This window comes from Biomphalaria glabrata, chromosome 5, assembly GCF_947242115.1.
Source record: "Biomphalaria glabrata chromosome 5, xgBioGlab47.1, whole genome shotgun sequence".
NCBI lineage: Eukaryota > Metazoa > Mollusca > Gastropoda > Planorbidae > Biomphalaria > Biomphalaria glabrata.
Window position 1 is genome coordinate 37,155,231 of NC_074715.1, and position 13,878 is coordinate 37,169,108.

Below are 13,878 nucleotides of genomic sequence, written 5' to 3' on the forward strand. Positions count from 1 at the left end.
AAATCTAGGTTTACCATGTAAATGTATGTTGAAAGAAACGCTATAACACAATTCCATTTTCGACCACAGTTTTGGAATTTTACTGAAACATTCAAGTGCAGTCACATCTCTGTTGTGCCTCCTATGTTAACATTCTTTTTACTGAAGACTTAATTTTGTAAATCTATTTTTTCCTGCAACTCAATTTGAACATCAGTAACAGATGTTTAATAATTGTCATTTATATTCAATTTTTTAAAAATTTAAATCCTTAGAGCATTATTATGTGAATTGCATAGATATCGATGTCCTTAAGCAGTAATTCATTTGTCAATAAACAAGTTATGTGACATTGTAAAACTCTTTAAAATATTTTTAATATCTCAATAAAAGTAAAACTGATATATTTTATATAATCAATGAGAGTACATTTCTTTCCTAGCAGTCGGAGGTTGGTTTCATTCATTTGCATTAAATTCCTACCATAAAAAAACATTTTTTTTAGCCTGCTTTAAGTCACCACCAACCAAACGCTAAATCTTCCTGTTTCTCAAAAAAAACAACATGAGAATTGTATTTAAGAGCTGAACAAAATGAGCAATAATAACAAACTCTTTCGAAATCCAGTGAACTTCAGTTTACAACAAGAGTCTAACATCTTTTTCATTATTTGTTTCACAAAACTGTTGAAAGATGAGATTATTTTCGGTCATTTTCAGCATGGGTTTGTATTTTATTTACAATTTTTATAATTAGATTAAAATAGAAATGAAATTGCAGGCTAAACTTTAAGCATTGCCTGTGAATCATAACTCCAAAGGTGAATAATGAATAGATCTGTTCTTTATTCTACATTACTTATGAAGCTACTGTCCAACCACTGATGGTTCCCTACATGTCGTCATATGCTACATAACTAGATAAGTTTGAAATGATATTTCATCACTTAAAGAAAAAAAATATTTTTGTGTAACATTTGTTTTTTTAAAAATTAGTTTTAATCAATTTTCAAATAATATCATAAGACTTATGAGGCCACTAAAACATATCCTATTTTGCTGTTTTTTGTTTTTAATATTGTTTTAATAGTAGATTTTTATAATTGTTCATGAATATTCTTAAATTATTTTTGGATATTGCTATATGTTCGTAAAGCCGACTTGGTTTCAAAACCTCATCTGAAAATGCTGTCATTCAAAGTAGAACATTGGAATAATTTTTATCTAACGGCAATTCACTAAAACTCTTAAAACTCTTAGTAATATTCCATTACATACCAGTGAGTTTTCATAACAACACTTTGTCAATGCTTTTTGTTTAAAAAAAAAAAAGATAAAATTTTTCTATTTGAATGTTAGCTTTAACGTTTTTTTCAATTAATATTTATAAATCAATATATTAACATATATGTAGATAAAATAAACTATAACCCAAATAGCCTATCACCAGGTTTGTTTATTAAATCATAAACGTTTATGCGCGCAAGATCTAAGGACACTAGATACCCTACAATTAAAGCAAATTAGTAAGAATTTAAAATAGAAAATTGGATTCCCCGAACTCAATTTCTAATGTTATGTTCTTAAATTAGAAGCAAGCTAACTAGAACTTGTCTATATGTAGACTTAATGTTGAAGATTTTTTAAAATTCAGTGCATCTTTAGTTTCTTCTTTCCCCCTTTATGCCGAGCGCCCCTATTGTGCCCAGCACCCCCCCAAAATCTCGAAAATGCCCCCTAGGGGGTGATAGCGCCCCCGTTAAAGACCACTGGTTTAGACATCTAGCGTAATGACACTAAAATGTTTTATCCAATCAGCCAATGCATATTGTTGGTTATGAAGAAAACAATTGACATGACAAACATACAAGTTGTGTACTACAAATGAAAGGAACAAAATAAATACAAAATAGAGCATAATTTATTCAGAATTAAGAAAAAATAGGAAAAAAAAAGAGTGGAACACATTTATGGCTTATTATTAATCCCTAGCATTAATGCACTTCAAACAGAAGAGATTTTAAACCTTTTAATGTGAACACAATGTCAAAACAAACATGTTCCCCCGGGTAATACACCTTCGCAGAGGATCCAGATGTAGACATAGTATGAATGTTTCTTAAGTGTGGGCATACTCACAAGACAAAACCTATTACTTATTATAACGTATTACAACAATTACTTCACAATTGTGCTACTGGGTAGCAGGGAGTCAATGGAATTTGTTTAAGTCTTATCTAGTAATGTGCTAAAACAGGTCGCTTCTAAAGGAAAGACAAAACCTTGGAGATAGAATAAAAAATGAGATTTGAAAAATTAATTATGTGATTTGATGCATGGGAATGAACATTCCAAAATGGTGGTCTTATACAAATTAATAATTAAATAAAGCCCAATCAATTAATACATACTGCAAAAAAAATTGTGAACTAGTTTTGGCCAAATATTCTTAACTTTATTGAAACATAAATAAGACCATATCAAACATGTTCATTTTCATTGCCAGGCAGCTACTGAGGAACTGGAGTAGCCTGATGGTTTTCTTCTAAGGATTTGCAATGAACTTTGTTGAATAAACGATCTTTGATGACTTGTGACATTAACCCATGAAGAACTTCCATTGTAGTCTTGCAACTGAAACATTTAGAAAGATTAGAAATGATCAATTAAGTTCAACTATGCAATAAAAACATTACATTTAATTTAATAAAGGTTCAAAGGATTTAATGTCTATTTACAAAAACAAATCTGCTGAAAATTTCGAAAAGCAAACAAATGGAAATTAGATTCAAAATAATATTAAGCAGAGTGAATGAAAAGTTACATGATGGATTAGCAACTGATTATAGCCTAATTTTACATAATTTAGGAATATTTACAACCACATCTTTTATACTGGAAATATCTAGGCCATGCCTTACAGTCTAATAAAAATGTCCATTACCTAACAGTTTATAATAGTTACTAGCCCACATGCCCAAAAGCCAAATTTCCTACAAGAACAAGACTAATTGGTTAATTTTTCAAAATTGATTCATACTTTGTTAGGTCCAATAAATAATTGTTTAAAGTTTCAACTTGATCTGAGAATGTGTTGGAGAAATAACACATTTAATAATCTAAGGGGATGAAATCCTACACATTAAGTGATCAACATGAATACTGAAGGATTAGTTTCCTTTGTTGTTATCAAACAAAATTATAATTACCAGTAATTAATTGACTAATTGTTAATTTTTTTTTATTGATTTATATCTTTTCTATGCCAGTGAATAATAGTGCAGTTTCAATGATCAGAGAATGGGTGAGGGAGAAATAATATGTACGAGTACCGCCTTTTTACTAGACAAACTGAGTTTATATAAGCTTTGTTAAAAAAAAAGACCTACCCATCTTTTGTAGCTTTGGTGAGTTTATCTTCTGTTTTCTTATCCTGAGCATCTGTACCAATTAGACCACCTCGACCTAATTGAGATTCAGATTGTTCCAACTTGTCCGATAAGTCAAAAATCATTCCTGTAGTATAGTCTGCATTCTGAAATAAATATGTGCACAGTTCATAGACAAATCTTTCCTTTACTATTTGGCTTATAAATGTCCAAATTTTATCTGAATTTGAATATTATATTACAGAAAAGAACTGAATAATTATAGTAAAAAAGTTCCCCTTTCAGACCAATAGGGCAGATGATGTAAAGGTCATTTGTTTCTATTGCCCACGGTTAATGAGCATGTCATGTGGCCAGCATGACAACCAACTGCCTTTCCTTTCCCAAACTAATGTCAGGTGGACTCAGAGGTACCAATGATCCCGAAATTAAAAATTCCAGTCTTCACTAGGATTTGAACCCTGTACCTTGATTTGGAAGCCAAGCGTTTTACTGCTGAATAATTATAGGCATTTCTTCTATATTTATTCCTTTGAATTCTAAAATCCAACAGAAACCACAAAAACATTGGAATACAAACTTTTGAAAAGCAAATTTGCAAATTAGGGAATCAGTAAATAGGAAGGCTGTAAACATCTATCTCTATTGGGTCTAACAGCTTATAATAAGGTAGAAATAATAACTACTGTACCAAGGTAGTTTTCCTCACTGAGCTGCACTTTAATTCCCTAGATTTTAAGATATACTTCAGTCACCATGTACATTTGTACTCTAATGCATTTCATTAAATAATGATCCAGCTACTTACTGTTAAAAGACTGGAAGAGCTAAGTGTGTTAACCCAATACTTGTTCCACAGAGACTCCAGTAAACGTCTATCCATAGATGATTTGAAGTATGACATTTCCAGAGGGTAGTAACTACAATAATCACACAAAGAATACAAAGTTAATATAAACATGAACAACATTTACACATGTAAAAATCATAAATGTTCAAACTGCCTGTTATTAAAATCTACTCTCTAGAGCCAAGTGTAACTGTGATACAATTTGAAGAGACATACGCTTTGCAATGAACTCCAAAATCCTCTATTTTATTTAGTGGTATAGACTGATATTCTGAGGGATGTTCATCTGGTGCTTTGTAACCCTGTTGAGAAAGGTATATAATCAATGAACACTGACAATAAGGAAGAAACAAAATGAATTCTAAAATAATTTGTACTTCTATATTCTATTAAAAGCTATTTCAAAAGTTACACCTTGGGATATGTTCTAAATGCACCAATGTTTACTTTTCCAGCAGAGATTGTGCGCACAGGATCAATCTGTAGGCAAGAACATTTTTATACATTATTTTTCAATAAAATATTTAAATAAAAGAAAACTATTTAGATAAGCTTTTCAGACAGGAATAATAAATGCAGAAGAAATAACTCTTGCATGCTGTTGTTTATACAGGTTAAAAAAAAAAATTCTCTTAAATTGCTATATTTTACAAATTATCTTTCACAATCTATAACAAATAATGAATCAGCTTTTCAAAATAAAATGTAGGAAAAAGACTATTAGTAGGTAAGGGAGGTAATTTTCTAAGAATAGTGATTGAACTTTTTTTTTCATGACATAATTTGAGCAAAATAATTAGACAATTGGGTTTCAAATACTTCAGGCTGTTCCAACGATAATGGAAACATGTAGAGAAAAAGAGGACATCAGTGTGTTCTTTAAGTAGCACTGAACAAATAAGAATGTTCTTTAAGTAGCACTGAACAAATGAGTCTAGATGATTAAGATACATCACTTTGCAATCAGTGTTGTAAATGCCAGAAAAAAAAGCAAAGAATGACTATTTTTTTTAAGGCCAACAGCACCTTTATCCTCTTGATAAAAATAAGCATTGTTTTAAATTGAACCTAACCAGTTGGAAACATAACTGTTAATTTAAAACACACACACACTATGAAGTTCTAACTGGACTAAAGGACAAACTTTTGGGTAACTGAAGCATCAACAAATAAGTTTGACCTAGAGATAATGATAAAACTAAACACATGTGCAGCACTAAATTTAAGTGTTCAATGTTTTACTCTTTGTATCAACGTAAGTCAAGACTTCAATTGTTACTTAGTCTTTGAAACACCAATGAAAGTTTTAATTGTTTTTTATGTTTAATAATAAATTAAATTTCATTAATTAGTAGACAAAAAAAAAACAGCAACAATAACAACAACATAGAAAGTTCTAACTACCACTATAGCAACAAATGGTTCCTGAAACTGCTGATTGAGCATCTGAGTTGAAACATCAATTCCAGAGAGCCAACAACCATATCCAGGATGACTGTGATACCAACCAATGGCATTCTCTAGTCTTTTTACCTGCACATAACCAAAAAAAAAAACAAAAACAAGTATTCAATGTTAGCATAGTAGATATAAAAAGAAACAGAAGCAAATAAAACTCTAGTTAACACTGCATGTTATTGTTTTATTTCGTGTTTTCAGAATAAAAAATGTTTATATTTTAATGCATTATGAGCACAAAAGCTTTTATTTTACATCAATTTCAAATTAAAAAAAAACTAAAAGAAATTATTGTAAAAGATAATGTGTTTATTTCAATGAGGTTATTTTAACTCCAAATTCTAATAAATTTATATTTTGATAATTTGTGAAAAAAAAAGTAATAGAAAAACAAAAATTTTTTTTTTTTTAAAAATCAATTCTCACTTAATGAAACTAATGGAGGTCTCTAAGTTCACATTCATTTCTTGACATGCTTTATAATTACAAGAAGTTTAACCAAAGACCTTCACACAATCATTAATCTAGAATCTAGATGTAGTCTAGTATTTTAATTTTCTATATTTCAAAACACTCTTGGAGCTTAGATAGGGTTACCAGACACCAGCACACTCAAAGGAGAACAGAAAGAAGGTCAAAGCCTTATAAAGGAGGAGAAGAATACAACGAAAACTTTAAAAACTAGGCTTACAATTAAATAACCGGACATTTTCACCTTTTAGGTCAACTCCTACAAGACAGAATTCTTTTTGCCAGATGTCTGGTAATCCTAAGCTTACATTTGTGACATAAGGCAATGCCCAAAATGCTCATGTATGTCTACATATTTACAGAAATCTTTAATGAATATAAAGAAACATTTAAGCAGTGTTTGGCAATTTCAGCTGAAGAAGTGCTAACAAAATTTTTTTTTTTTTTGACATCATTCTGAATATTTCATTGATGAAAAGGTGGAAGCCAAATTAAATTTCAGGATGCTAATATAATTGTTAAAAAAATATAATTGTTAAACCAGTTTTCAGTTTCCAACTAGCCATTTAGTTAAAGATATTTACCCCAAAGATATGCATAATCAAATTTCTAGGAAAATTTTCAGAAGTTTCCACCCCTCTTTTACCAAATTTGTCCTTTGACGAACCAAGAGAGTGAAAACTAATAGTAGGAATTGAAAAAAGTGTTCATGCACTTAATTAGCAAATTCCTAAAAGCACATTCCTAGTTCCATATGCTAGAACAAATTTACAAAAATACTTCTAGTGCTATTAGAGCGAGCATGGAATGGGTTGCCTGAGTCAGCCAGGAAAATCAATGACTTGCAGAATTAAAGTCATTGATTAACATGCATGACTAGATTGATCTAGCAACATGCGTAGGATGTAATCATCTTCTATTTTGAAGTAACGTCTGTAATTAATAAGATAAGATAATACTAATGGGAGAGAAAAAAAAGAAATTAAATGACTTTACTTGTTTAGCTGCTTCTGTGTAAGCTGCCATATACTCATAGGCCTGTGCTTGGGCATTGACTCTGGTTTCTGTGCCTTCAACTGGTAAGGCCACACCATCCATCACAATCATTGTATTGCCATCCACTTTACCGAGCAGGAGTCCCATGACTTCCAAGTTACCTCCTGACCTTGCATGCATGACCATTTTTAAAAGCGCCAAAGCTGAGATCTTGATGTGCTTGAAATAATGTGGACTGAGGAGAATACAATGTTGCTTTGGCATATGAAAACTTTTAGCAACGAATCCCGGACACCAAAGAGGGGTGGCAAAATTTATATTATATATTTTTTAAGGAAGGCTCTCTGGTAAAGTTTTGAAGAATGCTGCATATAAAAGACATTGTATCCCCCCTTCACGAGAAGTGCACCTCACAGTTTTAAAAAATGTTGTATAAATCACTTTCATTTCCAGCATTTTCTGGTCAAGCATAAGGTGAACTACCATACATGTGGATAAGAGAAAAAAAAAGACTAATTGCCATACCCATGCCACAGTGATAGTTCAAAATTTAGGAATGTTCAATGCTATAAATAGATTTGGTAATGGCAGGTAGAACACACCTCATATAATTTTTTGGAAGGAAGAGTGGTAATAATTATAAAAAATTTTTTTTTTGTTTTACTTTTATACAACAAAAGAAATGTGCTGTTTGTCAAATAATGTGTTAAAATAAAATGCAATTTATAAATTGCTTGTAAGTGTGTTTTGTTGACTTTTAGATACAAAGAATTAAATGATTACATTTATTTTTGCTTTAAAAAATTTCAGAAAATTTAACACACTGCATTAGAATACGTTAACACTCAAAAAGAAATTGTGTTTGATGTGGTTGCGTTTCATTTCCAGAATGGTGCCTTATGTGGCACATTGTACATTCATCCTCTATAAAATTGTAGGTTTAATCACTTTAATGGATAGTATGGGTGCTTCCTTTTCAATCCTGAAGCCAATTTAAAGGGCAAATATGTAGGGTGGGTCTTGCCCAGATGATGCATCATGGAACTTTACAATATTATGGCCTTACTCCTTTAGCACCCTCATTCATATGTATTAGATCAGAAAAGGAAGTTTTTATACCACCTACTTAACTAATTTACCAGTGCACCTTGTTGCCAATTTAACTATAGATTCTATAGTAACTAAAGATCTACAAACTAGCATATGAATACAAAACTTAATGTGTTTAAAATTAGAAAAATAGATTGTATTTCTGTAATAACTATAAAAAAAAAAGAGGCATTGATAAAAATATGATTCAGGTGTTCGATATGCCTGCTAGATCTGGAGTACAGTAACAATGGTTATGGATTACTTTTCAAAAAATTATAGAGCTAAACACTGACTAGTAACAGATGAAAACTCAGGCAGATTGTTAATTGTTAATATGCAATTTTCATTTTCCCACATACCTCAGGAAGTTGGGTTTTTGGCCCCTGTATTATTATTTTAAAAGAAGTGTAAGTGAAGTAATGAGTAATTAGTAAGTCTGTAGAGCTTCAAAAACAAGGATTGTCAATTTGAGACTACGGCCTACGTACTTAAACAGAAAAAACAAAAAGCAATTTTTTTTACTAACTACTAATCAGATCTAGATCTATAATGACTAAACAAAATGTCAAGACTGATCTAGATCTATGCCTATAGACTAGATCTAGATCTATGCCTATAGACTAGATCTAGATCTATCTAATTATAATAGAGTTATTAGAGTAGTCTTAGATATATCTAATAGAATTTATTATTTTTATAGAATCTAGAATTTATAATCTAGAATAGCTCTACTAGATCTAGATCAGGCATGTCAAACTCATTAAAAAAGGTTTATGGGTCACACATGAAAAACTTACTATGACCTGAAGGGCTGCAGCCAAAAATCAGTTAGAAAACATAGCCTACTACTAGTTTTATGTAAATTAGAAACAATACAATAGAATACTATAATTAATGGAATACCTGTCCTTTTGTTTTAACTAAATTTGTGGTACTATTTCAATAATTTCGTTCATTCAAAATTACCATGATTATGCATTATTTTCTTTATCCTGTTGCTTAACATCTTTTCTGGGATACAAGTAAATTAATATCTGGTTAAAGATTGTTTACTACTGACACTTTCATCATTGATGAAAAATTTTTATTAGATAATCGCGAATGGTTAGGTGTTTTTGTAGCGTTTCATTATGGAAAAGAACTGCTAACAGAGATTTAATTTAGAAGTGCTTGCAAACATAGAAACAATTCTGGCTGCAAATTTCCGCAATTCAACATTCTGTTCAGGTAAATAACTGTAAAAATGTTTTCACCTTTTCTATAATTACTTTGCAGCGTTATCGACACACTCCTTAATAAAATCACCTTCACTAAATGATTTACTATGGCTTGCATTTAAGTTTGACAAAATGTAGCTAATTTTCGCTGCAGATTCACTCTTGTTGTTCAGTTTAACAAATACTGTTTGTTGCCTTTTTAAACTATTTTTCAATTCAAGTAGCTTGTTCTCCCTCATTTTCCAGCTGTAAGATTAGCGTAATGCCTTTGGGCACTCTAATGCAGGAATTGCATATTAAGCGGCAAATACCAATGTGAAGAAATAATTTTTAATTTTTTTCACTTTTTTCTTGAAATGATCTATTTTCGTCCTTAGTTTTTCTTTTAATTACTGCTTCTTCATCATTCTGGGAAATGTTAGTCAACAATCATAAAGAGGAGTGGCTCAACTAATGGTCATCAGGAAACACAGGCAGAGCCATGTACAGAGAAATGACTATGCCTAACAAATTGGACAGTATTAACTTCCTCCCCCGCAAAGAACAATCTACAATCTTCCAACTAAGAACAGGACACACACCACTATTAAATTACCACCTGAACAAAATAAACTCCACACAACTACCCCTTTGCAGACATTGCGCCCACCTCTTTGAAACCGTAAACCATATATCCTCTTTGAATGCCCCTCCCTAATCCACCTTAGGCAGACCCTACTTCCACTACAGCCCAATATAACCAACACCCTGTACGGCAGTGCTGAACAACTGAAGAAAACAGCACACTTTTTTTCCTTGGCACAGTCTGCAAAAGAGCTCACAGCTCAGCAGCAATAAAGCTGGCTAAAAGAAGAAGAAGAATCATTCTGGGAAATTAAATTGTCAGTAAACTTACTAGTGTAAATTCTCTTGTGACAGCAAACTGACTTTACAGTAGTGACTAAAATAAAATGTAATTACAATATTAATCACTGATAATTTTTCTGTAAGTCTAACTCTAACAGTCTAACATATTGGCTTATTTATCATGTGATTAAAACAAATTTTCCATTTATTTGTTTCCAAAACTCTGATCATTAACATTAGAATCATTAGAGAATACTTAAGTTAATAAGTTCAACGAAGTTGATTGTTATGTTTTAGTTTTGTTCGTTTTTTACCTGAAAATTAGTGGTGACTGTTAAACGCTTAACAGGCTGTGTCCTAGCACCTACACTGTTCAGTATCATGTTCTCCGCTATGCTGACAGATGCATTCACAAATAGAGAAAACAACGGGATAAATATATCATACAGATTTGATGGTGGCCTATTCAACCCGAGGAGGCTTAAAGCAAAATCAAAAACAAATGCAGCAGTAATCAGAGACTTGCTATTTGCTGATGACTGTGCCCTAAATGCCTGCTCTGAAAACGATCTGCAGAGCATCGTCAGTGACTTCTCAAGAGCATGCTCAGACTTTGGCCTTACCATCAATACGAACAAGACTGAAGTCTTATATCTACCTGCTCCTGGGAAAGCCTACTCGGATCCAAGCATTACTATAAATGGACAGGATATAAACGCAGTGGACAAATTCACATATCTTGGCAGCACACTCTCCAGAAATGGAAAAATCGATCTATAGTGAAATCGACCTGCGTATCGCCAAGGCCAGTGCATCCTATGGCAGACTGTCTACAAATGTCTGGAACAGACGTGGTATCACCACAAACACCAAGCTAGGGGTCTACAGAGCTGTCATCCTCCCTACATTGCTCTATGCCTCAGAAACATGGACAGTGTACAGTAAACATGCAAAGAGACTAAACCGCTTCCACATGACATGTCTGAGAAAAATACTAAATGTCAAATGGCAAGACAAAATACCAGATACAGAAGTCCTTCGAAGAGCGTGTCTGCAAAGCATCCACACAATCCTGATGCAGTCCCAGAAGCTGCGATGGGCAGGTCACGTCTACAGAATGGAAGACCACCGCATCCCAAAACGACTCTTGTATGGCCAAATAAGCGAAGGAAAACGCTCGCAAGGTGGGCAAAGAAAGCGCTTCAGGGACACCCTCAAAGCTTCTCTGAAGGCGTTCAGCATAGACCCTGGCACCTGGGAGACAGAGGCACACGACAGAGCATCATGGCGTCACGCTGTGAAAACTGGCGCACAGGTTGCTGAGGAAAAAAGAACAACGCAGGCAGAAGAAAAATGCCAGAAAAGAAAAGCAAGACAAACGACACTAGCTCCAGCTGGAATAACCTGCCCAGTGTGCAGCCGAACATTCCGGGCTCACATAGGTCTCACCAGCCACATGAGGAGGCATAAAACCCCAGTGCAAAGCCATCAGCCCCCTGGATGACAAAGTGGTCATCATCGAACCACGATGGACGAACTATATATTATCTATATATATATATTTAATAATTCTTGAGGTTGCCAGGCATGCGGCCTGCAAATGCAGTGTCTGACATGCCTGATCTAGAATAAAACTTCTATAGTAAAGTCCCCATAACAGATTAATAGATTTGATCTTCTATAGTAGTATAGTCTATAGTAATCTATCTATAGATAGATCTAGAACTATCACTCGCTGACTCAGTGGACTCAGTCTCAGTTTCAGTCAGAGTTAGAGTAGCAGTAGAGTTGAGTAGAGTCAGTAAGACTCAGTAGAGAGAGAGAAAAAAAATCATGTTTCTAGATCTAGACTATCTAGATCTAAGAATCTAGATCTAGATTAGATCCTTACTCTTTTTCCCATGGTTTGGCAGTGAGTATATCTTGCTGCTGCTTCGAATCGTATCGATAAATATCATCGACGCTGGATACACTTTCAACATTATTAGCCAGTTCCCAAGACTTTTTAGCGATTTTGGAATCCATCTTTTTTTTTTTCCCTTTAAAATATTAGCACGATAGCCGTGTTGATTAAAAAACAAAAAATCTACTAATACTAACGGAAAATGTTGCCACTTGGGCTTTTTTTTTTTCTCTTTCAATCTCTCCTTCGCATCTCAGCAGGCCTAGTAGCCTATTACATATTGAAAAATTAGTATTACTCTATTACTAGATATTATGATAATCTGTACCATAAATTTGCTTGAAATGACCCCTTCACACAAACACTCTGTGGAGTTTTGTTATGGATTTTATTGAAAAAAAAGAGGATATTAAATTAATGGTGCCAAGAGACTTTTTTTGAAAAATAAAATGGATTTGGAATGGAGTTGAACCAAAGGCCCTCTACACTCATGTATTGGCGCCGTTCGAAGCTAAAGAAAGCATGTTCTATCCATAGGCGACTTTCACTGTCTCTTCCAAACTTGTGCCCACGGATTTAAGGACTTCTAAGAAGGTGCAACACCATGTTATACAGCTTTGCTTTTTCTTTCCTCTTTTCGTCTTCCTTGTTATGGCTGACTTTGGTAAACGCGAGACACTGGCGGATCCAGGGTGAGGGGGGGGGGGGGGGGGCGGTAGGGGCGATCGCCCCCCCCCCCACTCGGCCGACCCCCCCGGTGGGGGGGCGGACCAATTATAGTATAGAATTCACACAATTTATATGCGAATTTACTACTTATGTTAATAATATATACTAATTATTTATATTTCAACCTATTTTTAGATTATTTCGCCCCCCCCCTTTCTAGTATTTTGGCCGATTTGGTAGGGTCGGGAGGGGGCGATGGCATCAATCCGCCCCCCCCCCCACCATAAACTTTCGAGTGGGGGGGCGGTCCTATTTATTTGTAGAAATCACAGTTTGCTAAGAGAATCAATTAAATATCTATATGATTAAAACTTGTTATTGGTATTTTAACCGGTCTTTATATAATTTCGTTCACCTGTTGGCCGATTGGAAGGGGAAGAGAAAATACCTCCACCGCCCTTCCCATCTAAACCCTTTGAGTGGGGGGGGGGCGATCCTACTTTTATGGAGAAATCATAGTATGTGAACAAAATTAGTCGAATATCTATATAATATAAACAGGTGGAAGTGCGATACATACAATCCCCTTCCCCCCATCGGACAAATCAATACTTTTTCTTTTTGTATTATAGTAAGAAATTACAAAATTAAAAAAATCTGTCACTAATATAATTTATATATGCTATAAAGTAAATTCTTATATCGAGTCGCCCAACCCCTATTCTTTAATGCAAAATGCAATCAATAGCAGAAATTATAAAAAGGAGCGAGAATTAATAGTTTTCATTATACCGCCCTTGCCCTTTCCAGACAGAGTTTGTGTAATTTGACATGAATTTATCATAACTATTTTAAAAAAGACTTTGCTTTGGAAAAGTTATAATTCAAACGAAATTTTTCAATATAACAGTCACGGTTGAGATGAGTTCAAAAGCCAGATAATCTTTTCCTAGTCGACTTTTTCCAACCTTTACTCTATCTCATATTTTTCTAGTTAAATAAATTTAGG

At 33.4% G+C, this 13,878-nt stretch overlaps 1 protein-coding gene across 1 annotated transcript; it reads right to left on the reverse strand.

Annotated features, from left to right (window-relative positions):
* Nucleotides 1–1,881: 1,881 nt before the first annotated feature.
* Nucleotides 1,882–12,353, reverse strand: LOC106059793 (COP9 signalosome complex subunit 5-like). The gene is made up of 8 exons (XM_013217478.2): nucleotides 12,189–12,353; nucleotides 7,143–7,377; nucleotides 5,622–5,750; nucleotides 4,632–4,697; nucleotides 4,434–4,519; nucleotides 4,176–4,287; nucleotides 3,368–3,513; nucleotides 1,882–2,612 (listed from the first exon to the last, which is right to left on the reverse strand). The coding sequence occupies exons 1-8, from the start codon at nucleotides 12,320–12,322 to the stop codon at nucleotides 2,489–2,491; spliced, it is 1,032 nt and encodes a 343-aa protein (XP_013072932.1). The 5' UTR covers nucleotides 12,323–12,353; the 3' UTR covers nucleotides 1,882–2,488.
* Nucleotides 12,354–13,878: the final 1,525 nt, after the last annotated feature.

Bases quoted from the DNA above. Each gene is read 5' to 3' on its own strand.
- LOC106059793 (XM_013217478.2), bottom strand. From the start codon at position 12,322: ATGGATTCCAAAATCGCTAAAAAGTCTTGGGAACTGGCTAATAATGTT. The intron at 5,751-7,142 runs GTAAAGTCATTT...GGTTATGTGCAG, and splicing joins ACACAGAAGCAGCTAAACAA to GTAAAAAGACTAGAGAATGC. The intron at 3,514-4,175 runs GTAAGTAGCTGG...TATTTATTTCAG, and splicing joins GCTCTTCCAGTCTTTTAACA to AATGCAGACTATACTACAGG.